The 26,691-nt window shown below is 35.5% G+C and overlaps 1 protein-coding gene across 8 annotated transcripts in view; it reads left to right on the top strand.

The window, feature by feature from the left end:
* The window catches only part of PUM2 (pumilio RNA binding family member 2), a 67,743-nt gene that overhangs the window by 16,703 nt on the left and 24,349 nt on the right, over positions 1-26,691 (top strand). For 6 of the 8 annotated variants that reach the window (XM_085304886.1, XM_085304885.1, XM_085304883.1 and 3 more), the window contains exons 2-12: positions 2,798-2,866; positions 8,170-8,275; positions 8,742-8,929; positions 9,580-9,752; positions 12,448-12,718; positions 13,011-13,104; positions 15,087-15,212; positions 16,347-16,486; positions 18,280-18,418; positions 25,175-25,318; positions 26,141-26,422. In XM_085304886.1, the coding sequence (XP_085161012.1) occupies positions 2,798-2,866; positions 8,170-8,275; positions 8,742-8,929; positions 9,580-9,752; positions 12,448-12,718; positions 13,011-13,104; positions 15,087-15,212; positions 16,347-16,486; positions 18,280-18,418; positions 25,175-25,318; positions 26,141-26,422 (1,732 nt within the window). The remainder of the gene's footprint in view (positions 1-2,797; positions 2,867-8,169; positions 8,276-8,741; positions 8,930-9,579; positions 9,753-12,447; positions 12,719-13,010; positions 13,105-15,086; positions 15,213-16,346; positions 16,487-18,279; positions 18,419-25,174; positions 25,319-26,140; positions 26,423-26,691) is intronic. The other 2 variants (XM_085304884.1, XM_085304882.1) reach the window with 1 other exon arrangement.

The raw sequence follows: 26,691 nt of genomic DNA, 5'->3' as shown, positions 1-26,691 counted from the left end.
TGCTGCCATTCAGAGAGATCTGGACAGGCTGGAGAGTTGGGCGGAGAAGGAACCTCCTGAGAATCARCCCTTGTTGCAAGTGCAGATTCCTGTACCTAGGGAGGAATAACGCTAGGCACCAGCACAAGCTGGGGGCTGGCCTCCTGGAAAGCAGCTCTGCAGAGAAAGACCTGGGAGTGCTGGTGGATGACAAGTTGACCACGAGCCAGCAACGTGCCCTTGTGGCCAAGAAAGCCAATGGTATCCTGGGGTGCATCAGGAAGAGTATTGCCAGCAGGTGGAGGGAGGTGATCCTGCCCCTCTCTTCAGCCCTGGGGAGGACTCATCTYGAGTCCTGTGTCCAGTTCTGGGCTCCCCAGGACAAGGGAGACAGGGAGCTACTGGAGAGAGTCCAGCGYAGGGCTACAAAGATGATCAGAGGGCTGGAGCACCTGCCCTATGAGGAACGGCTGCGAGAGCTGGGCCTGTTTAGGCTGGGGAAGAGAAGGCTGAGGGGGGACCTTATCGATGTGTACAAGTCCCTGAAGGGAGGGTATCAAGGGGACGAGGACAAACTGTTTTCAGTTGTCCCATGTGACAGGACAAGAGGCAATGGGCAGAAATTGAAGCACAGGAAGTTCTGCCTGACCGTGAGGGGGAATTTCTTCCCTGGGGGAGTGCCAGAGCACTGGGACAGGTTGCCCAGAGAGGTTGTGGAGTCTCCTTGTCTGGAGATCTTCAAGGCCCGCCTGGATGCAACCCTGTCTGCTATGCTCTAGGTGACCTTGCTTGAGCAGGGAGGTTGGACTAGGTGATCTCCAGAGGTCCCTTCCAACCTTACTGATTCTATGATCTGCAGTTATAGTGGATGTAGTTTGGCAAACATTAGTTACAAATTGAGGTTAGACATACTATTAGGCTAAATCACTTTTTTTGAGATGTGTCTAAGTCATTAGATTTAATTGTAAATGATACTGTAATGTGCATGACTTGAGCTTAAGGAGTGGCTTATAGAATGATAATTGGATCTGTCATCTATACAGCAAATTCTGTAGTTAGAAATTATAATTATGTGATTTAGAATGCCTTCCAAATTTAAGTTTCCTTTTTTCTTTCTAAAAATCCTTGTCTTCCTACAGTTAACTTACTCACAAGCATGCACAAAGATGTGATTATTTCTCTGAGCTAATCAAATAAAAGCTTATTTTGCGTAGATTACTGATCTTATTTTATTCTATTTGAAAAAATAAACAATGGCTTCTGCATTTTAAAAGATGTATGACAATCTGGTTTTTTAAGAGTAAAATCAGCCTAATTGACTTAAACATCAGTATGTCTCAAAAAAGTAAAGGTGCTAATTTTTTTGCTGTGAAACTAAATACGTGTTTCATTTCTCACTATATGCAGGTGTATTGGATTGTTTTAAAATTCCATCTTAACGAAAATGTTTTTTCTGAGGGAATATTACATTTTTGAGCTGTGAAATTTCTTCTTCAAAAGTRCAGTGACGCTCAACCTTAAAGTTAATAATTTATCACCATTTAGGGCAATAATATTTTGAGAAGATTGAATTTTGATAAGAAAAAAGCCTACTGCCTAGTAATTAATAGTTTTTCCAAAATTAAGTGAAAAATTGGGACTTTATATCTGTCTATCTTATGTCTAGGTATCTGTAGATAATAGATATAAAAAACTATTTCTACCAAAACAATTGTTTCTTGGCCTGGTTTTGAGTATTTYCCACAAAGTGGTCTTAACTTGGTATTGGCTGTATGGGTTGCTTTCTCTTGTTACAATTGCTAACACAGAGGTGGATTTACTTTTTTTGATATATTATAGTCAAGCATAGGGATCAGAAGAAATGAAAGATACGGAGTAAAAACTGCAGTTGTATACCATGTCAAATAAATGTTGTATAGAGAATGCAACTTATATGCAATATTAATGTACTTGGAAAAAATACCCATGTAAAATTTGTTGGAGATGGAACTAGCCCCTTGGGAGAGACTGACCTTATAAGAGTAATCTAAAATTTTCATGTTTTTTCAAACTTAAGGCATTGTTTTTTTTAATTTTGCATTATTTTATCCTGCTGCAGCTTACTGTTGAGAGGCCAGAGGAGGAATAGCTTTAGATTTCCTAATTTTGTTTCTTTTTTTTTTTTTTTTTCTAAATTCATCATGGTTTTGAAAGTTCCTTATAGAGATCATTTTCTCAGGAAAGGATACACCTAGTGCACTGTATGTGTGCTATGGAGAAGGAGGTTGTTTGTCATAGTAGGAAGTCTTGCTGTAGTAATATACCTTTTCTATTTAAAAAAGAGACATGCGTAGAGGAAGAGTGCTATTTTCTGGAAGAAAGGAAGAGAAGGTGTGATACTGCAGTCAGTTACTAGTAGCTTTTGTGAGCTTTTCTTTACATATGCTGTTAAGTGTACTCGGTAACATTGTGTGCAAGAGGTCATTTCATTTCCAAAGTACTTGTAGGCACAAATCTTCAATTTCACTTGTTTGCACTTGCTGCAAATATAATACTGTATTTTTTTTCCTGTGGTGGCTGTCCGCTCTAATTCATACAGCTTATAATTTTTAAATCTTTCTTTGAAATTGACTTATGTGTTACATATTACCATGATTCATTAAAATTGGTCACTGTCTGTACTCATTTGTGAAGTCTAAGCTCACGTTCAGCCTAGATTGGGCAACAAATGTTGTGTGCTCTGAATTGTTAAAAATCTGGTAAAATTTTTTCAGAGTAAGTGCTTAACTTTAGAAAATATATTTGCCTATATAACAGATTGTTAACTTTTTTCTTGCAGGTTTGTTCTGTGGATGAGATGAATCATGAGTTTCAAGCTCTTGCCCTAGAATCTCGGGGAATGGGAGAGGTAATTATTTGTATAATACAGAAGATCTAGTTGATTTGGAAATTTTGATATGATGTAAGAAATCATAAATGATACTTATTTAGTAAAGAACTCTTCTTAAGATGGTCAGACAACTGAAGACTTCTGTGCAAGGTGAAGATTAAATGACTAGCTTGCCAAGAGTACTAGGATGATTTGTGAGTGGAGCTCCTGTGTTACCGTGTCAGGCTTCTTAGATACCTGATAGAGGTGGCGAGATACCACTATTATTTCTTTGAAGTTTAGTGCAATTCTATGAAATGAGGCATATTTTCAGTGCCACTGTATCTATGCTAGTGAAACAATTACCACCTGACCAGCCATGGAGACTGGAGTATGTGAAGCATATTGATTCCAGAAAAGGAGCAGAGATGTATAACTTACTATACCTTTAGTGCTGGTGCTTCCTTAAAAGAAGACCTTAACCATCATGAATGATTTTACTGTGTAGTATAGCTAGGTAGAAGAAGGTGGGGGGGTTGTTTGTTTTTCTTTTTATTTGTTTGTTTGATTTTTCTAAGTCTGCCTTTGAAGGACCTGAAAAGTTTAGAAAGTAATCCACATGTATTGGGGATCCACTTGTCATGACAGGACATGATAATGAGATAAAYACACGTGAAGTTTTCAAATACTGATCCATACATGTGAAGATTTCAAATACTGATCCAGTTGCTTTGCAGGGCATTAAATAAAGCTTTTTCATAATCAAATCAGTAACAATATTTTACCTTAATTTTCTTAAAAAATATAGGATTGTGATCTTTATGGAATGCATAATTTATTGATGAAAAACAAATGTCATGTTGTTGTTGCTGAACTTATCTAGCCTCACACATGTTACTTGAGCTGTTCGCATATTTTTTTTCTGACTTTTCATGAAGTATTCAACCGGTCAGTTGACTTGACAGCAAATTTTGCTTCRTCCAAGGTCCCATATTGACTCTATTGAATTATCTCTCGTTTGAAATAGCAGTAACAGATGTAACCCCATTCTTTAGCCCCATTATGAGCAGCCACACTGGATATGTTTCTCACTTCTCCAGAAATAAGGGAGAATTCATTTTGAAAGGCAAGGGTGCTACCATAGTACCACCATTGTGATAGAGTGAATAAGTAAGATTGTCTGGAGTTTGTTCTCTTGCTATCCACAAAGTACTCTGAAGGATTGGTAGTAGTGGAGGTGAAGAATGGCAGAAATACCTGATGATTAAATTGAGCAAATTTTCTGGTTTTGGGTTACCTGAGACAGAAGGAGATGTTTCTGTACTGATTATAATTTGTTCATGTCTTTTCTTGGTATTTTGCAGATCTGTAAAGATGTTGGAAACAAAGCAGAGTTCTAGTTCAATAGAATAGTATCAGAACTTGAATATGACATGTTGTGGCCCTGCACTTAACAGATTTGTCTTTGTTTTAACAGTGTCTTCCAAGCATCTTGATTTTAATACAATCAGATAGCTGGTAGCTATCTGATAGTTCAGATAGCTGGGTTGATCTCCTCAATTTTCTTAATGTATTGCAAGGCAATAATGAAGTTAGGGAACAGATTCCATGGCAGTTATGGCTGCCTTTTGGTTACTTTATAACYTTTCACAATATTAAAGGAAATAGCCTCATATATACCCATGTGAAAAAGAACTGGTACATTCTTAGGTGCTGTCTTCTGCCTACTTTGAAAGATTTGAAAGGGAGGTGATTTCAAGAGATACACTTCTAGCTATTGAATGGTTTTTTCCTTCCTCAATTTCTGTCTAGATAAGGTTTTCTCTGAACTGAACTTCATTTTTTGTTCATAATTCTAATGCTTCTTGGTCTCTATTGCTGTTGTAATTGGGGTTCGGTATTTCTAGACATTAAAAGACTGTTAAGTCGTATTTTTCACATTATTGTTAAAGCTGAAGCTACTTAAGCTAGTTTCTCTGCCATGTGGTAATGTGAAGGAAAATAGTACGGAATTTGTTTTTTGTGATACCATAACAGGTACTGGAAATAATATGTAACAGAAATCCTCTAGCTAAACTGTCCATCTGAGCTGTCAGGATGATATTCTGAGGAAATGCGGATGAATATTGCTGCTCCTTCTCTAGGCATCTACAGGCTTTGTCATCAAAGCCAGCATAATGGGCTTTGGGACCTCTATGCTGACCTACTGCAGGCATACATAAAATTAATTGCCAAACAGAATGTAAAACTTAATCTTTTAATAATGCCTACTCTTAGAGAAACCTTAAAAGGAGCCTCAACACATAYACAAATTTCACTTTAGGAACACTATGTCCATTTCTGGTGTCAGAACTTCATAGCAATGACTTCTGATATTAAAATAATAATAATAAAAATAACCCCCCTCCCCCAAAACTCACCTTAATTTAAGACCCAGTAGTCGAGACTATGCAGTTGCTTATTGGAGAGCCAATTAAGAGGCAGCTTTAGTATAATTATTATCTGTACTTAAAAAAGGCTTTGTTCTAGCAGACAYGTAACAGGAATTGATACCAATATTGAAAATGACTGTTCTATTGGAAGACACGATCTTCTATTGAAAGAGTGTAGTAGGAAAGATGGCAATTTTTCCCATTATTTTGAATCAAGTTTGGATGTATTTTTGTAACACTTCTCTTCAACTACAAATTATTGGATTACGTACAGGAAATACTGAACAAAAGGTGTATCACTAAAGATAAAGCAAGATGATCACAGGTTTGTTTTATATAATTTTTGAAGGCTTGGGATCTTGATTCTGTCCACTACAACTAACCAAATAAATTGTTTTTGTCTGTGAACATACTTATTTTTCCTCCAAGTTTTTGAGTTCTGCAAGATACTCCACAACTCTTAGGGCTATTCATTTGTGTGGCAAGTCAGAGTAKATCATCCCTTAAAAAGCGGTATATGCCATACCTGTCAGCTGTCAAAAAAGATCCAGGTCAGCCTGGTAGCCTTCCGGGAGATTCAGATCTGCAAACTTAGTCAAATTCAATCTGTTCATATGTTTGAAGGACTTCTTGATTGTGTGAAACTTAACCCTTTCCTTATGAAGCTATCTGATCTTAAATTGCATACAGTTTAATTACAGCCTCTTAAAGTCCAGATGATTCGTTATATCTTATTAAAGATGCTTGTGTACCTGAGTGTGTATTATCTTAGGCAACTGAATATATCTATTTGGAATTTTAGATTAAGCAGTTTTAAAATTCTAAATTTTAAAAAGGGTTTTCATTATACTTTTGCCTGGGAAAATTATTACACTTTTCTAGCAGCAAGCAGTCTGTTGACAGAAATCCTACAAATGAATTTTGGAATAAAAACAGTATTGAGATGTATTCTATTTAAATTTGCTTATTGCTCTTATTATCTGAACATCTGTCAGATAATGGCATTTAAAAATTGCGGTCCAATATCAGGTAAATATACTAGAAAGTGCAGTTAATTTTATGACCAAAGATACTTCATCTGTTTTGCTCTGACCTTCACATTTGCATTTTTCGTAGCTCTAATCTTTGCTGGAAACATCTGAATTTTGTTAGAGCACATTTAAAATAATGTCATTCTGTTTCCCTTTCTCAAACCTGAAGTTTCATAGATGTCATGAAATGTTTGCTTTTTTCCTACCACTAGCCTGTAAAATTAAAATAAGTASTAATGCAAACTCAGTACAATGTAAGCCTAGAAAGAATTGCTGGATTGTCTAGATTTGATTTCGTATTTATAACCTATTGCTTTTTGGTTGAGTAGTTGTTGTATGACTCCATGGATGTATTTCTAAATTCTGACGGCTAGCTACATCCATTTTTAAATTCACAGAAAACTTATGACCTGGTGTTTCCTGAATATGTTTGCATCTGGTGGGGATTCTGACACGTGAATTAAGAGATCGATGTCTTTGTCAGCATGTGTCATGATATTGTAATGCTGCTACAAGCATAGTACTCTCCTCTAAAGAGTTTTGTTGAGCTTTGACTGTTGGTTTTCACCCATCCTTTTGTGGTAAAGAAATTTTGCTGTAAGAAACACAGGAATTTTAAGTATGTAGCTTAACTGGTTACAAATATTTTGTTCCTGATAAGCCTTTTGGGAAACGGAAAACTTGAATTGTCAGTCCTGGGATTATAAAAGAGGAGCTCCCTCGAGCGGGTTTGTTTCATTGTTAGTGTTGTGACTGCTAATGGCAATCTTTTTTTCTTTAAGCCCTTTTCACAAACTGTTTCAATGCRAGATTAAGCAATATCTATTGAAAAGACTGAGTCTTGCTAGTGGTTTCATCAGGCTCATATTATAAAGCAGCTATGAAGTTGAGAACAGTTCTGTTAATTGTGATTTCAATTAACAGGAAGACAAAAATGTATGCTTTTACTGTCTACAAACTTCAGAAAACARTTCTCTCAGATTGCATTTTTTCTATATGCACAAAATCTAAAATTTTAAATAAAATGTTACGTATTGCCAAGTACAATAGGTTAAGGTGCTTTCCTCAAAGCTTTTCCATATTTTTTGCAAGTTACTGTTTTCATTGTAAATTCTGTTGATGGGTCTTGTATAGTGCATAACATCCAACCTGAGAATACAATGTTTCAATTACGTATCTAGTTATACTGCTGTTCATGTTAAAAGTTAGAGAGATAAAAATAGTAAAGTAGAAGAGTAAGAACGGTAAGAATGCTGACTATGGGTTTTTTTGTGTGATACTTCTATAATATCATGCTAAGCCTTTTGCTCTCAAGGACAGTACAAATGGCGATTCTGATACCAATATTTTAAAGGAAAAAAAGTAACGAGAAAATCGTGAAGCTGAATGAATTGTTTGGCACATGGAACTCAAATGTGAAGGTCACTGGTTTGTAATGAGCATATCCATAGTGATCTTCTGTTTCTTATTATCATCATAGTATTGTTTAAAGTCAAGTTTTTGAGCCGAAATATAAAGAAGGCAGTTTTACATTTAGAAATGATAACTTTTCTGAGAGAATTGGCTTGGTTTAATACTGGGATTAATTTGATTAGCTTTCTTAGCTACTTCTATATTATGCATCTTTTCTGATACCTTCAGAATTTCAGTCTTGTAGGGATCATTTTGAGCAGTTGCTTCATGCAGCTTCTGCTTCAGTAGCAGAACTTGACCTCTGGGTTTTTCCAATTATTACTTAACTATAATGTGCTTCTTTATGTGCAGCTGATTAATATATTAATATAATATAATCTAACATAATTACCCTTTTAATTACATGGATTTTTTTGCTATTTTTATATGCACATTTTAAACAAAGAAATTTTCCTTATTTAAATAGCTTTTACCTGCCAAAAAGTTTTGGGAACCTGATGATTCAGCAAAAGATGGGCAAAAAGGCATATTCCTTGGTGATGAGTGGAGAGAGACTGCATGGGGAACTCCTCGTAAGTGACTGAATGAGTCATTTCTGCTCACAAAATTTTGTTTCAAAATAAAATATTGTTGTAAATGTTAGTGTTACAAAATTTTGTATTAAATTTGGATTTCCTTTCATTTTAATTCTGAAAATGTGTACTTGGAGTTGGTTGTTTCATGCCACTAACACTTCTTGAAACTGGAATTAGAATGTTTTAATTTTGGTGATATTTAATATTGCCTCTGTAATGTGAAAGAAATACAAGTTTTATTCAAAAGTAAAATAAACAGGGTTTGTGTGTGTGTGTATATGTGTATATATGTATTTTTTTAATTTTTTTTTTTTTTTTATATCTGGAAAACATGTGTGCACTTTCACATACATTGCAGGCCGAAAGACTGGTGATAACTAGTATGCCACATGAGCATTACAAGGTATGTTTGATGTAAAACAACTTTATGTATTTTTTTTAATTTTTTTTTTTTTTTTGACAGACCATTCTATGTCCCAACCTATTATGGTACAGAGAAAGCCTGGACAGGGTTTTCATGGAAACAGTGAAGTAAATGCTGTATTGTCTCCACGATCAGAAAGTGGTGGCCTTGGAGTGAGCATGGTAGAATATGTGTTAAGTTCCTCTCCAGCTGATAAATTGGATTCTCGGTTTAGGAAAGGAGCTTTTGTAAGTAATATAGTGTGTTAAGCTTGCATAGTTACCTGCTACAGCCTTACTGTTTTACATGCTTATAGTTTCTACTTTACTTGTCCATTTTTATTGCTTATCTTTTCTCCTTAGCTAAGGAAGTATGTAGTTGGTATCTGCCTGCCTTCCTTGGTTGGAGGGGTGTAATGTGGAGAGATCAGAGGGAAATGGTTTGGGAATCTTGAGTAAATAGCTGTCTTAAAAATAATACTTAACTAATACCATTAAATCAAGGTAGGAGAAAGAATGCAAATTATTTAATTAAGTGTATGATGGCCTTTATTTTAGGTCTTTCTTTTCTGTTGTTCTAATAAGGGGGTTTTGTACTGGAAATTTTAACTGTATAAAAAAATTAATCTAATTTGAGGTGTTACTGCTTTAACAGCACCGCTATAGTTAAGGTTGAGTTAGCTCTTCCATTATAAATCCTGGCATTCCTTTTCACCTTTTGGCAGTTATTAATTGCATGTGGTTGAAACTTGATGACCAAGTTACCCACCAAATGCAATTTATTTGAAAATAAAATGTTGTATTGTTTACGTGCACTATAGTGTAGAATTAGGTCACCTTGTGGTGCTCCTATTGTGTTCTGTTCAATATTCAGAATCAAACAGATTCTTTTTCCTCAGGGCACTAGAGATGCTGAAACAGATGGACCTGAGAAAGGAGATCAGAAAGGCAAGGCTTCTCCATTTGAGGAGGACAAAAACAGAGATCTTAAACAAGGAGATGATGAGGATGTTACTAAAATAAATGGCAGAGGTTTGCCAAATGGAATGGAGGCCGATTGCAAAGATTTTAAGTAAGCTTTTAACTGTTTCTCAAGARGACAAGCATGTCTCTTAAGGCATTATTACAGTTCTGGTTTGTGTGTCAGCTTTAAACATTATCCAGCTGCAGATTGAGTCTTCTTATCTCACGTCTCCCTTTCCTGCTGTGCCACATGTTTCTTAAGATGTCATTAGCGTGTGTGTTACCTTTTGTGAGATAAATTCATCTTAGTAGTTCTTCAAAGTAAACAATCACCTACAAAATGGGGTGAATTAAAAGAGGAATGAAAATCTTCACCCTTATAAATTCCTTTCTCTCTGCTTCTTTTTAATACTTTAACTCTTGCATTGGACTGTTGTTGTAGGGAATTAGTCCTGCTGAATTTTAATCTACTTTCTAACTTCGCTAGTGGGTAGTATTCCCTAACACAATTATTTCTCCAAAAAATCTTTGTAGAAACTAGTTATTTGATTAAGAAGAAATGATCTGTTTACCTATTCACACAGTTAACTGTCATCTATCCACAGTGTAGAATGGTGTTGTGGTTTGGTTGTTTTCTTTGAAAAAATTTGGACCAAACTTGATTTTGAACTATGAACTTATGCAGAGCCAGCCTGCTTTCCTAATACTAAACTGGATTTTAAATTGAGTATTTTTGAAGGACTGATCTTTCTGATTTTTAAATGTGATGCATTTATAACTGTCATATAGAAAAATTTACAAAACTAGAAAATCATTGTTGCTCATAAAAACATATTAATGTGATGATCATAACTGAATAGTTGTGGTTTCATTAGTTTATGATTGAGCCAGTATATCAAAAATGCATGTTTGAATCCCACATGTATTTCCTACCCTTTTAAACAAATGTTATTACCTATGGCTAAGGAGGGATTCTTAAGGTCTATTTTTYGAGACATGTTATTGACAAGAATATAATACTAAGCTTATTACAGAGCTTAAAATAGTTTTTCAGATGCATGCTACAATATTCAAAATAAATGCAGTTGATTTCCATAATTTCAGTATTGCATGTTGAAAATGTAGAATACTTTTTTTTGTCCTAATTTTCTTTACCGGAAATTTCAGTTTTAAAATAGTTGCTTGCTAAAGTGCTTTCGTAAAGTTTAGTAATTACTCCCTTTAATACAAGTGCAAAAAAGCATCCAAAGTCAATCAGTGTTTCAAAAAGCAAGGCCATCTAACTTAAATGGCCCATATGAAGTGGTGTGATAACTCCCTCCAAACAGAGGTTTATAATTGAAGTATTAACACAACTTTAACTATAGCAACAGAACAGCACCAATATAAGAAGCGATATATATTAGGTAAACATAGCTATTAAGAAAAAAGTTGTCCTGTCCTTCTCCATGTATTTTATTGTACTTATTTACAGGTGTGGGGTTCCTCCCCTCCCAAGCGTGTAATGAAATAACTGCCTTTTTCCTTTTGTTCTTGATTTTGTTGAATACTGTGTGTTATGGGGGACAAATGAGGAATGTTTAATGATTTTTAACATCTGAATTATACTTTTGAACAAGATTTGGTTTCTAGCTAGGCATCTTAGATTATAGCCTAGATGACTGTTGCAAACTAATTCTTTGCTAAACTCAAAACGCTGTTTTGCATTGAAACTCTTTCAAAGTAATAAAGCATACAGTATTGTTTACTGAGCTTACTAGAAGCCTGCTTTCTAACTGTACTGTCTTTGGAGTTGATACTATAAAAATACATATGTACTAGCAGATTTCTCTGCGTTGTTCTTAATGCTTGATTCAGTAAAAGCGAATTCAGCTCGGGAGTCCTGTAGGAAGAGAACAGATAGTACTTAAGCTATGTTTGTCCTAGAATGAATAGTGCACTACACTAATCCGGCAATGTGCTCCTGGTATAGACCCTTTAATTCTGAAAAATCAAAAATAATTCAGATTTTTAGCATATTAAATGATTTCTAGCTGAGTACATTTGTCTTCCTACCTGTCAGAAGAAATCAACGCGTACCTCTTGCTCTATCTTAAAGGTTTTCCTCTGTAAAAGCAGGCTATCTTTATTCTTAGACAAGCTGAGAGAGAATTGATGGGATTGTATTAGGAACGCTTTTTTTTCTGAGCATTAATCTGGTGTCTACTAAACAAGCGGAGCAGAACATGAAATACTTTAGTCAACTACTATATGAAAGATGATTAGTTCATTTTAGATAGAAATATGAGAAGTTTTCTGCTTGCTTTTGGAATTTGAAAGATGTTCATTGTATTTTGTTTGTCTTTTTGCAGTTAGTGTTTTGTTTCTTTTCCTCTCCTTTTGTATGCGATCTGCTTAGCTGTTTTTTTCTATTTTTCCTCAATGTATTTTATAATTCATGTCATTCCCAAAAGGCAATAAAGAGCCTTCACAAAAGTTAAAGGTAACCACTGTTCATTCAATTTCACTCAGAATAGCCTGAAAGATGGAGTTTTTTCCTTATGGTGTCTCTATGGTCTGAAATTTTTGGGGTTTATTTTTGTTTTAAATACTCTGAAACAAAACACATCCTTTATCTTGAGCAATCAGTGCATGCTGGTTAGAATTACTGAAATCAGTCTGTCTTGTTTGCATTTGTAAAGTCTTGAGTTCAGAAGTCCTTTTTAAATAGGAATACTGTTTCTGTAGACTTTTTTCTTTTTTTTTTCTTTTTTTTTTTTTAATTAAAAGGCTGTAAGAGTCTGTCTTGAATTTCTTCTATACAGTCGTACCCCTGGAAGTCGACAAGCTTCCCCAACGGAAGTAGCTGAGCGCTTGTGTCCCAATCCTAGCACCACAGAGGGATTAGGTCCACTTCCCAATCCTGCAACCCACAAGCCTCTTGTAGAAGAATTTTCAAACCCAGAAAATCAGAATCTGGATGCCATGGAACAAGTTGGTCTTGATTCTCTACAATTTGATTATCCTGGCAATCAGGTACAAATGGACTCTTCAGGAGCTACTGTAGGACTTTTTGACTACAATTCTCAACAGCAGGTTAGTACTGGACTTGACAACATCCCTAATTGGTCCTTGAAGTTGTGTTTTCTCCTCTTCTATAATCACTGACTTACACCTATAATTCTTAATATATTTCATTTGGTTAAATATCTGTGACATAGTCAAAGGCAAATAAATTTATATATAAATTACATACCACTATTTTAAGTTTTCCAGGTGAGTAATTTTTTCAGATAGAAATTTGGTTTTAAAATCTCTTTCTCTAAGTAAATCCCAGTAAATTTTAACCCTGACTTGAGAATTTAAATGCTTCCTTTTTTTCTAATAGCTTTTCCAGAGGACTAATGCTCTGACTGTTCAACAGTTAACAGCAGCCCAGCAGCAGCAATACGCACTGGCTGCAGCTCAGCAGCCACACATAGGTGAGGATTTTGTAAAATGTGGTAGGTATTGATGGCAAAATTAAAGTCATACTAAAGTAACATACTAACTTTTGTCATCTAATTCAAATAGGTATTGATCAATTGGCACGTTTTTAGTGGTGTTTTTTAAAGCTACTAAGAATGACTACATAAAACTGTTCTATCTTTAGAGAATGTCAGATGTTTTCAGATTTTGTTTTATGTAATTTTTTTGCCTACTTTGACCTGTTGTATGCAAAGAAATGGAAATTACTTTTGCTTATGTACAATTACTGATGAGAGAATATTGTTTGACGTTTCTTCTATCAAAGCTTTTCTGCTATAGAAAGTAGAAACAGTAGCTTTATCTACAAATAATAACAAATATGACTGTTATATTGCACAATTTAATATTTATGATAATCCGGTTAAAACTATTGTATAGTAAGAATTTTATGTCAGTTTTATTGTTTGCATTAAGGAATTGTTTCTTACTTGTTAATAGTATCTTTTAAACAGATAGTACATTATTCCTGGGCATACCCTGCACTGTGGTGGAATTATTTTTTAGCAAGAATTTTTGCTGTCCTTTCTAAATAGTCCAGTGAATGAATTAAGTGCATAAAGTTCTTGGTGCTCAACACAGACTGTATTTCAGTAACAGTGTAATCGGTTTTCTCCAGAGCTTGAGCCAGCATAGGGAGGCCGTGTATTTTTGGAAGGGGTGGAGCACAGTAGTAATTACTCATTTAGGGAAGAGAGCTTCTCAGATTCTGGCACCTTAGAGCAGATTTAAAAATTCCTGCTCTTATGACTCTCCCCCAGACATTTTCAGCACTTGACTGCTGAGGTGTGTGCATCTTTGTACTTTTGCTGTGAGGAAAGCAAGTTGTCAAGATGACAGAAAGAAATAAAAACCAGAATCTCAAAAGGGACCTGTCTTGTGCTCTATGATAAGGTGAAGGTTAAGTTTCTCTATGAGCTTATTTAGCCAGATTTTATCTGGCCTATTCAGACAGGGATTGGCAGCCTGTAGCTTGGGTTTAAAAGTGATAGAGAGGTAGCTCTTCAGTGCTAGATAGCTGACTAATATAGGTTTCGAGCTGGGAGTGTGGCAGACAGAGGGATTTCTGTGAGACCTCAGTCTTGTCTTACGCTTTCTTTGACTTCCAAACCGCAAAGCAGCCCTTACCTTGTGGGCTTGGGTGGGTTCGTTTGTTTTTAAAGTTGATTGAGCTAATCAGTTACATTTTGCCTCTTTGAAATGCAGTATCTTCTATATACATGTTAATAGAAATTCAATGAGAAACTCCTTACTGTAAGGAGGAACATAGTTTATGTGGCCCTTGCTTAAATAGTCAGTGACCTCAGTGCTGTAAAAACTACATAAACCTGGCTAAAGGGAAACTGGACAGCAATGCTCTATTTCATGACTGAGTTCTGCTAGTTGTCTTTTCTCACTGTGCACCTTTTGGCAAGTTCAGATGCTTGAAAGTGGGATCTTGTAACTTGCTGTTTGAAAGCCAATTATTGCATTTAAGCTATCTGTTTGGGTTTTTTTTTTTTTGATTGTCACTGGAACAGATTGGTATCTCTAGCAAGTGATTCATTCTGTTTGATGCACTGTGAAGTGTCTGTGAAGACACTAGATTCCTGATACGGATTTAGTTGTAAGACTTGTATAATATGTAGGTGGCTATAGTTGACTGAGGAAAACTCCACTTTGAGTAATTGGTTCTGCACACAGGTGGATAGTACATGCATGGTAAAAACGGACATGGAGTCTGTAGGCCAGCAACTCAAAGCTGTTAGGCTTTGGGAGCAGTAAGAAGGGGTTGGTGAGAAGAGAGGCAAGTGCCAACTTCTGCAATCTTGTGTCTGCTCTTAGTTCCAAAGTATAAACATTTCTTGTTTAATAGATGTGCTTTGTGATCTGGTTGACTTTACTGTGATACAGCTTGCTAAGTGTGTTAGCTATAACTGAACTCTGTTTATTAATATAGCAGGCGTATTCTCAGCAGGCTTGGCTCCAGCTGCTTTTGTGCCAAACCCATACATTATCAGTGCTGCTCCTCCAGGTACTGACCCGTATACTGCAGCTGGATTAGCTGCAGCAGCCACCCTAGCAGGTAAATAATCCATTTTCTAGTGTCTATCGTGATGATTTTACTGACTAGAATTAGAAATTAGAATTAGAAAAAAAGTTGAAATCCATCCTGTTTGTTCTCTTTATTCTTGATGTAAATATATTTCTAGGAGGGAGGTATTTGTAGGCAAACTAATATTTGCAGTTTTGAATTTTTTTTGTTGTAAAGCCTAAAGGAGTGCTGATCTTCTTAAAATTCTTAAAGAAATATTCAAAATGAGTATTTTACATGCAGCAGTCAGTTTTCTTCTGTTATAAAAGTTTTTCCTTATTAAGGTTGGGTCTGATGTTAGGAATATGTATTATTTTCAAAAAGAGTCAAGCTAGCAACAGAGAAACCCCAAACCCATGAGAATCTTTTATAAAGTAAATAAATATTGCTGTAAAACAGCAATATATGAGTATTCAAGTCCCAGCTTAGTGTTCATGTTTGTTTAATATTTTGAAAAATAYTAGATTTCTAGTTGACTGTTTCACAGGAAAGACAGTAGAAATAATGACAAGTTATGTGTACACAGTACATGATGTGTACAATACAATGTTATGCAGAACTTGGCCTTCTAGGGCTTGTTTTTATCAATAGACTGAATGAGATAAATGTACAAGATTAAGCCTGTTCTGAAGAGTGTGACCTAGCAGGAAGAGGAGGCAGAAGGAGTAGTTCTGTTTGTATGCGGAAGAAGTATACAAAATGGAGGAGTATTTGTGGTCTAAATCTTCAATATTTTAACTACCAGGAGGATGGATTTGCTTCGTTCTATGATTTATTTATTTATTTATTCATTTCCTTCTCTGAACTGATCTTTTTCCACGTATAGAAATTGACTTTGAATGATACATAAGTTTTGGTTACTGACAGGACTTGCRTAAGTTTTCCTTTATCACCTGAGTCTCCACAGATACTTATTTTTACATAAGGAAAGTATGGTTTTATGAATGCTTTAAATTTTTCCCATTCGTGTTTATCTGTCTCTTTGAGTAGCATAAGAATTTCTGTATTTTTTAATACTGCTTTCAATTTTGATGCTCAGAAGATAGATCATGAGTGATACTATAAACAATACAAGCAATTATTTTAACCAACTTCAATAAATAGATTAATGTTTTCTGGGTTTAGGTCCTGCTGTGGTTCCTCCTCAGTATTACGGTGTTCCATGGGGGGTGTATCCAGCCAATTTATTTCAGCAGCAAGCTGCAGCAGCAAATACCACAGCAAATCAGCAAGCAGCATCACAAGCACAACAGGGACAGCAACCGGTACGTCCTTCAGATAAAGGAGATGTGTGTTTAAAGTCTTACCTTTAAATTTTATATATCAATCTATAGAAGATTAACATGTAGAAAATATAATATTTGGTGGAACACAACATTTAAATTATGTAAAAAGTGAATGTTAGAGTTTACTGATTGATTTTTTTTTTTTGTTTCTCAATTTCATTACATTACTAATTATTGTATATTTTAAAATTCATTTATTACACAGTAAGTATATCTGGCTTATTTTACAATCTCAACTTTTTTTAAAAAAAAAAAAAAAAGTACATAGCAAGCAGATTCAAGGAACTGGTTTTGTGTTTTGTTTAAATCTGTCTAGCTCATTCTGCCTGTACAGTTATTTAAAAGTTAATGTAAAGCTGGAAACTAACCTAAAAAGCTAATGTAGGGGAGAGATTGAGTAGTAATTTCAGGAGGAATTTTTTTTAAAAGTCTGAGAGAATTGTTTTTTTGCACTTCTAATAATTACTTGCATTTAGCAATAATTTAGCAATATTATACATTTCTCCATGTCTTTAAAAAGTAGCAAAATAATATGAAGTTGTTGTCAGTAAATTTGTAGTTTCGTGGGAGAGGACTGCCTTGAAAAATTTTCGGTAACGGAATAATGTAGTACAGTATCAAAATAGTACATCAAGTAGTACATCATCCAAATCAAGAGCAGGCAATAAAGAGAACTTGTTGAAATTTTGTTTTCTCTTAAATGATCTTTTTTTTTAGACAATACTTACCTGTTGTTACTCTAGATGCAATTTTTGAACTACTATGATATTACAGTATAATTGGATGGCCTTTTTCCCAAAAGAAAAACCTAGATCTTAAAATAATCCAGCATTGGGCAGATCCTCAAAGAAACATTTTTGAATGTTTTTCACATGTTTTTATTTAATTCAGTGCTATTTTCATGACTTCAACATATAGGAAGTGATCTTTAGTTACCATGAAGAAGTTCCAGAGTCACTCCATTGCCATTTTACTGTTATACTGGGAGCTTCCTTCCTACTGATTTTGTTTCGGTGAATTGTTCTGATAACTGAATGTGTATCCTTTTTTCTGTGCATTTTTTGCTTTCATATTTATATCCAATTGATTAAAAAGTATCACATATAAAATGATATTTTGTAGAAATTTGTACCTTTGTAAATGTAAATTTTCCTATTTTTTCGGACCTTCGTTTATATAAATCCTTTAATTTGGTAAGATTTATATTGCTCTTCAAGCCAAATAATTCCCGAAGATTTCCTATCAGGACATAAAATAAACTTGCGTTCCCTGGTGTTGGAGTGTTAGGTGACTTTTTAGAGCTTAGTGGATGAATTTTTACAGCATTTTTGGCAATGTAGTATCAGTTGTTTAGATAAGTTATTACAAGTTGTGAAGCATTCGGGCTTCAGTTCAACTGGCTGAAGAGAGGTATAAACAAAACATTTGTCAGGGAAGAACAAGTGTTAATCTGGATGATGTATTTTTAAATTCATTTTTTCAGATTTTCTTCATTATTTTATACTCATTGGCATTGAGGAAACATACATGAGAGTTGTTGTCCAGAGTAGGGCAGGTATTTTATTGTTACATTTGCTAGCAAGCCAGTTTCTTTTTGTTACTTTTTATATGTATGTATCTTTGAAACCAGTAAGAAAAATGTGTTTGCAAAATTAAATTTAGAGTGAAATGACATCAAGTATGTAAAAAGCGATTGTTCTAGACCTTTTGTAGCAAATAATGGATTTTTTTTCCTCACCTTGTGATAAGAGTGTCACATTGATCTTTTGTAGGTTTTACGTGCTGGAGCAACTCAGCGCCCGCTTACTCCTAATCAGAGTCAGCAAGGGCAACAGGCAGAGTCACTTGCAGCAGCTGCAGCAGCAAATCCAGCTTTGGCTTTTGGTCAGGGTCTTGCTACAGGCATGCCAGGTATGTTATCATTGGATTACAAGAATTAACACTGATCACTTTTTAAAGTGATTTTTATCAGATAGCTACCAAGTTAGCTATCAAAATCCTGCTTTGTTCATGGTGGACTGCTTAGTCTGTAAAGTTCTGTAGAGTTTAAGTTGTTCAGTTGGGTTAAAATACTGGCATGAGGTTCTTCAAGAAGGCTAGAATAATTTCTTGGGCTTGATTTGTAGTATTTTCTTTGTTGTTACAAATGTAAAATATCTGCAATATCCCTTACAGATACAGATAACTTCATACATAACAAAGCAATCACCTACTATCTTAAAACATTTTCTGTTGCATCAGAGTAACAGTTTAGACAATGTAAAGTATTAATTTATCCTTCTAAAGTATTTTGTCTTGGCATTTAATGATATCATTAAATCTAGAATTCAAAACACAAAATTAGGACATTTAAAAGGAAATTATTGCTTAATTACTGAAGATCACGATGAGCTTTTATGTAAAAGTACTCAGAGCTTGGAGCCCAAGTTTCTCTTAGTGCATAGGGCTTCTAACTTCTCTAGGGAATGGATAGTTCTTAAAATGTTATTCTGAATCTCAGTATCTGTATGTTATAAGTGCACAATGTGTTCAATAGGAGTTTAGCATCATTTCTAAGTATTTGGTACACTTGAACAAGAACAGCGTAAGCATGCTTCTTGGCCCCTCCTCAGTGTGAGTGTTAAATTTTACCTCTCTAAAATAATTAAGGTAAAGTTGATGGTAGCTGCAAATGGATTTGTCTTGTACAGATTCTCTCCTCCATCAGCATTGCTTTGAAAATGCCTCTCTACCTATAGAAATCAGAGGTGGYTTGGTACTAGATGCTCCAAGACTATGTTCTGCACTTCACCTCATGCAATCAGATTTTACACCTCTGGCTACAGAACAGGCTGGTTCTTGTGCTTTTCCTGTCTGATTTATGATCACAATTTTTATTTCTTTACAAGTGATTTCTCTGCACCTTACCAAAGTAGCAGAGAAGGCCTGCAAGCACTGAGGCATATCAAAGATGCTGTAGGCATCTTTGCAAAAGCCTCAAAAGGTGAGCTGTGTTCTGCTGTACTTCTTGTTCTGTTTAGAGCTACCCATCAGTTCTTGATTTGGACATGGAGTTTGAAGAGTGTGGAGTTGATTGTGTCTTGTAACAAGCCTGGGTCCCTGCCTGGGGCATAAAATAGTATAGTCTGTCTTTAAATTGTCTGGGCAGGGGTACTCCATAACTAGTGACAAAAACAGGGAGAGCTATAACAAAGTTTTAATCTCTGTTTTCAGGCAGAAGCTTATCCTGGGAAGTATAATGTGTTAGTGAGGTCCTGCAGAATTGCTTGTGGATAATTCTGTATGTCTGTGGATACCTTCAAAAACACAAATCCAGAACTTTGAGCTAGGACTGTACATGCAGTGACACCTAATTTGTGAACCATTACTTAGCTGCACTTTTTGAAATGTCAGATGAACACTTTGCATGCACTTTATTTGAAAAAACTGACCCTGCGAGTTAGTGAGCCAGTGCCATTTTGGCTTCTGTGAGAATCTGTTCTAAATTTATTAAGTACTAATTTCAAGCTAAAATTAATCTTAAAGGAAGAAAAGTGGATGTTTTGCAAGGCAAGATGTAGGTTCAGATTGAGTTTCAAACTTCTGAGTGTTCTGTTTTGGAGWGAGATTTGTAGTTTGGCTTCAGTGCAAACTAACAAATGAGTAAATTATTCACCTCTTCCGTAATGTTTTCTTTTAAATGTATGTTTCAGCCAAGTGTTTTTTTTCCCCCTGCAACAGCCTTCATGTTGAATGAAATTAATGAATCTCAACTGTGGGATATTTTTACTTTAGGAATTTTTGTATTAGGAACATGGGGGTTTTGTAGCACTTAATGAGGCCAGAACTCGTTAAATGCAAAGAGAAACAGTCTGGTTACTTTTTTTTGGTAATTTTTGGAGTAAATCTATTTGCAGGAAAGCTCTGACTCTTCTTTAAAATCATCAAGAGTGATTTTGCATTTGAGTTATGTAGTTATGTTCTTATCCAATCCTTCTAATATAGCAAGTCCTTCCGTTTCAGGAATTCTTAGAGAATTGGATAGTTCCTGATTGGATGTGCCAGGCAAAGTCAGAGAATATTCCCAATTTCATATGATCAGTGCACATTCACTTCTACCAATAAAGCCACCCTCATCACMGGCAAGGGCTGGACTCGGTTACATCCTCCAAATTGACATATGTGGATTCCTACATGCAGATACAACCTCAGTTGTCTAAGGAGCCATTATGCCCAGGGGAGATACAGCAAGTGCCATCGCTGTACAGAGACTAAAGAGCCTCTGAGCTTACCCTAAAACAGGTGCCCAGTGGTTGGTCAGCTGAATTGCTCTGGAGGCTTCATTGAGTGTATTTGCTATCTCAGATGCAGCTTAGTTGTATTAAATTCACACAAATATAGTGGTAGCATTAAGTACAGTGATGCAGCTAGCATGCAGGTGGACATGTATATTGAATTGTCTGAATTGAATGTATAAAACATAAGAATCGACAGTCTCTATTATTGCTATGTGGTTTTTATTATTATCTAGAGGAATTTGAAGTGTGAGATTGTATTGGATTGTGCATTCTGTGCCTCTAGGTAATATGAAATAGAAATTAAACTTAATTGGGACATACACAGTGAGTTATAGTATTGGCAAATTTACAGTGGTAATAGTGAGTAGAAATGTTACACTGCTAGAACAAGAAGTCCTGAATCTGATCTGTGAAAGGACAGGTGCAAAGATAAAGCCATTTATGTTATGGTCAGAACGAAAAGTTACGGCAGTTTGATTTTCAGTGAGCTTGGGAGACTGAAGAGAACGTTGCAGCAGTTAAGGAAAGATGAAGGTTTGAGAACTGAATGCAATTTTCAAATTTGTGTACAGAAGAAAAAAGTTGCATCTTGGGAATGCTGAGAAGGAAGAATCCCTATATTTTCTATATAGGGAGAGGGAACTTCAGAGACTTGCAGGTTTTGGGAGAGGTGTCAGGATGATGGTGTTAGGGGCATAATGATTGAATAGTAGGCAGTAAGAACTGTCACAGTTGTTAAATTTAATAGACATGACAAACTGACATGTTTGGCTTAAAACTGTCATTATCTAGGGAAGTTGCGTAGAGGGAAGGGAGTAGAGGTCTGACAGAGCTCTGTGTTACTCCATGTAAAAATGTGAGAAAAGTGTGAAATATCCAGTGAAAGATACTGAAGAAATTACTGTATGGATTAAAAGAGCATTAATAATGGTCTGTAAGAGCCAAGAGAACAGAATTCTTTTCTTTCTCCTATTCTCGAAGAGTATTGAAGGTTTGTGTGAAAAGAATCCAGAAAATTTTCAAAGTGTGGTTTTTGGAGACATTTGGAAATAGTTTCAGCAAGCACAGTGCTGGTAAACCAGATTGATTATTTTTGTATTCCCCACTGATCTTGAGACAGTAAATGTAGATAGAATAACTGAGTTTTAGGGAAAAAAATGATTAGGATATGATTAGGAAACAAAGAGTATGCTTTATTTCTTATTCTCAGTGGGAAGACGACAGTAAGCTTGAATGTGAAGGCACTTAAATGAGGTTTGATGGGGTTAATTCGAGCAAGAAATTGAATAGGCACAGGAGGAGAGTGGGAATTAGGGGGAAGATCATCTGGCAAGTCACTATAGTATCTTTGATAATAGATGTTATTTTCCAACTTTTGTCCTTCTGTTTCCTTTTCTGAGGGGGGAGGAAGCAGAATTTTCTAGGACATCATATGAAGAAAGGAAAAGCAGAAAACTTAAATTTTGCTCTGAGGACTGCTCTTCAATTATTTAATCTAATTGGAAATGGTCTCTGTGACACCAAAAATTCTATTTCAATGATTTTTGTACCTCGATGTTCCAGATGCACTTAACCAGATCTCAGAAATTTAGCAAGTAGCCCAACATCAGTTTTGTTTAGTAGTTTCAGTAGAAAACTGTTAATCTGCTATTTCCTTTTCAGAATAAGATCAGGAATATGCAAGCACTCAGTTTTTTACCTTACTTGGGCCTTCTGTAACTGATGATATCTTGATACTAATAACCTAGGTGGTTATTACCAGACCTCTGCTGCTTTTAACACTACYATCCTGATACCTCTGTCTCCATACAGGAACATAATCTCAGAGTCTGTGAAGTGCCTCCCTATATAGAAAACTTGCTGCTACTTCCCTCTCAACATTCCAAGACCTGCCTGTTTTCCTCTGCATATAGATTTGAAAACTGTATTCAATTTTCAATCTTCCATCTTTCCTTTTTTACTATTACTTATCTTAAACTGCCAGCTTGTGCATAGTATCTCAGATGATCGCAACAGAATTTGACGTTTTGTAATCCAGAGGGCAAGTGCAAATCGCTTCTGTTTTTGACTCCTGAATCACACTATTCAATTTTAATAATTTAATACGTTAATCTTAGCTTTCAAATTAATGCTAATCCCAGTAAATTTATTGCAGTGCTGTGTAAATTCTTTTTGATTTTTTTTTTCCCCAGTATTTGGCATTGAAAAATAGGCCTGTTTACGTTACATGGGCCTGAATTTTATATAAAATGTTGTGTATTAGTTTCAGGTGAGCACAAAAGTGCAAATACATGTTCATATATAGCTATAGCATTATCCATGTGTTTGAATACCTGAAGAAGGTAGTTGGACAGAGCAATTACTGGTAAGTATTAACCACTTCTCAGTTTTGAGAAAGTGGTTTGATATAATATAGCAGTAACAAATGAAAAGACCACCAAGGTGTTATCATTTGGATGAGCTATGAGGTAACATTAGAGATGATACAGGTACTAGTAATTAAACATTGCTAATGTATGTGGTATTTTAAAGAGTTTTCCTACTGTATCACGTTATCTTCTAATACTCTATTCTGTATTCTTTACAGAACTTCAGTAAAGCAGAGAGCAGTCAGCCTCACCTTTTCCTAGCTTGTGAAAGTAGCAGTCTTAGTGGTGAAGGTAGTGGAGCAGCACAGCACAATTTATAGGTGGCACTGCCAGTGCCACCTATAGCGAAGGTTTCTTAATCAATTTTGTCATAAGACCCTTTTCTGGTTGTTCTAACTAGCCAAACCTTTAGATGAACTTTTTATAGAAAGACTCTTGTGGTGATGTTGGGAAGGAGAAGGTAGATGCAAAATAAATAGTGAGTGGTGAGACTAGATTGGAAATTACAGTAATGACAAGTTGTCATAACCAGGACAAATCCATTCATCTCCAGAACCTGGAATTAAACAGAAGGTTCTAGATTTCCATCATTCCTCTCCTGTTTGGTTCATATCTTAGTCTCCTCCTTCATATCTTCTGTTTTTTCTTACTGTGAGAATTTTGGCCTGCATCTCCAGCTGCTTGCAGAGTACCATACCCACCAGGCTGTAGGCTGCTGGTTCTACCAGCTTCATTTTTGAAGCAAGTTACCTGGGCAGAAGAGATTTCACAGCTTGTAGTAGAAATTAAGAAGCAGAGAATGACTTGGGAACCTGATGATTAAGGTACTCACCTGAAATTACAGCACATTGCTTTTGTGTCTAGATTTATATCCAGATCAAAGAGAACTGGAACAGTTTTGTTTTCTAGTGGACCTAGTGATGAACATACATGGAAACTGATGCAAAATCTTGATTCTTATGTTTGCTAAAATAGGTGTCTGTGCGATTTTTTTTTTTTTTGCAACTTTGACTTTTTTTTTGAATAGCATTATTCCATATTAGAACATGGGAGGAACATTGAAATTGTGCTATTAGTCTAGCAATAGTCAACCTAAACATTACAGTTTTTTATCTTATTATTTTCAGCTCCCTTTCTTAGGAAGGGAGCTGCTCTTCCATTCATAGATTCCAGCTCTTCTCCTCTAAATATTCTGATTCTTCCATGTCATTATAAAGTCTTACAATTACTTCTTTAGCCCTTTTCCTATATAAATACATTTATTTTGCTCTTTCTGTAACTTGTTCATTCATGTCTTGTGGCCTATTTTCCTTCCCTCTGCTTGCTTTTCTTGCTTTTTCAATTCTTCTTCCTCTTCCCCTCCTTCCCCCCCGCCACAGTTCTAATACTTAATTGTCAAAATTGATTGAAGCTATACTTGGATTACAGTATTTTCTGTGAAACTGACTGGGACTAGATCATTTTTGTTCTGGTCCAAGTATTCCCAAGTAGACACACAGCACTTCTTTCTTAATGTATTAAACTGTAACTGGTTTTAAATGCAGTTTAGCCAGAGAATATGTGGAATAGCCAAACATTGCATTTAATGCATTTAATTATATAGATTTCAACACTTATTTCATACAAAGGAACACAAGAGAATAAATGTAAAATATTTTAAATTACTGGATGAAGCTGATTTGATAATCCAGATATGACCAATTGTGGTGTTCTGTTACTTTTTAAATTTTGATATTGGAAATTTGCTTTAACTTGTAAGTCTGAAATTGAATTTTCTTATATGTATGTATGTATGTATACTTCCCCCCCACCACCCCCCAACTGGAGCATTCCGAAATCACTTTGTGGTGCCATTTTAAGATTTTTTTTTTCCCTTTTGATGTCCAGGTGACATTCTAAGGCACTATAGCAGAAACTTTTTTTTGCCTTGTAGCTCATTGTCATAATATTTCAAGAAGAGAAGAAATGCTTACTACTTAAGAATATTTATACTACTAACTCTTGTATTTTGTGTTGCGTAGGCTATCAAGTACTAGCTCCCACTGCCTATTATGATCAGACTGGTGCCTTAGTAGTAGGCCCTGGAGCAAGAACTGGCCTTGGAGCACCAGTCAGATTGGTGGCCTCCACTCCTGTTATAATTAGTTCTGCAGCAGCACAAGCAGGTAAGTATTTGATCTTTCTTGGAGAGTTTTTCACTTCTATATAGAACCTTAACACTAATCTTAGTAGATTAATTTATTATTCATATTGTTTTTTTGCTCGTCCTGTGAAGATTTCCATTTTTAAAGGATATACCATACTACTTCCTTATTCTCTTGCCTTCTTTTTTCTGAGTGACACTGTTGTTTTTCAAAGATGCAGTTTTCCTTTAATTCAGATTTACTGTGCTCCCCCTCCATATACATACAGTGTTTCAGCAAATGCTGTTGCTTGTCACATATTAGCATTTTCCTCTTTTCTCTCCCCCTGCATATACCTGCACTTCCCAATAGTCCCCCAAACGGTGTCGTTTAGGAAGCAGCATTTTGTTGCTTTGTCTGGCAGAAGATGGAGTGCTCTGAAATTTTGCTGTGCTTTTCTCATTAAATTATTCTGTCATGAAAAGTATGGCAAGGAGAGAAATACAGAGTAGATAACAGAAGTGGAGAAATAGCTATATAGAAAAAAAAAAAAAACTTATAGCTCCTCCCTCTTCTTAGTTATGGGATCTGGTATTAAGCAGTTCGGAAAACTTAGTTTATGCAATTGAGGGAATTTTCAGTGTAAACTATCCTATAGCCTTGATTAGCCTACAACATATGTTGTCTTTTTTTTTCTTGGATAATTAAGACTATGTAGTATTACAAAGTCTCTTAGTATTTTAATATGTGCGTTTCTGCTTGTTTAAGATGGATTCATGAAAATAAGATTTAGATCTGAATAGCCCATTTTTAGTCAGAAATGTTTGAGAGTGATTATGATGATTGAAAACATGTGTTTTACAGCTGCAGCTGCTTCAGCTGGAGGAACAGCAAACAATCTCGCGGGAGCCACGAACGGTCTATTTCGGCCACTTGGTGCCCAGCCACAACAACAGCAGCAGCAAACAAATAATAGCCTACAGTCCAATTCATTTTACGGCAGTAACTCTTTGACCAATAACTCCCAGAGCAGTTCCCTTTTTTCACATGGTCCTGGCCAACCAGGAAGCACATCTCTTGGCTTTGGAAGTAGCAGCTCTCTAGGAGCAGCTATCGGCTCTGCACTTGGTGGATTTGGCTCATCAGGTAGGTTGCTAATGTAGTGAGGAAATTCTGAGAAACTGGTATGCTAAGGAGAAAAATGTATCTGTATCCAGACACATTATAGACATATGTATTTTCAAAAAGAATATGATAACAGATGATTCTTCCTTCTGTATACTTGAATAAAAGGCTTTTTAAATTCACTTGGCCTTTGCATAAAAGACAAATCTATAAAGAATACCCTGTAGTAATAAATATCTCCAAAATATTTTTCCTTACTGAGCACTTTACTTTGCCCTCAGACTTTGATT

This window comes from Rhea americana, unplaced genomic scaffold (genome assembly GCF_003343005.1).
Source record: "Rhea americana isolate MKP2758 unplaced genomic scaffold, rheAme1 scaffold_211, whole genome shotgun sequence".
Taxonomy (NCBI): domain Eukaryota; kingdom Metazoa; phylum Chordata; class Aves; order Rheiformes; family Rheidae; genus Rhea; species Rhea americana.
This window is presented reverse-complemented; position numbering and strand designations above follow the sequence as displayed.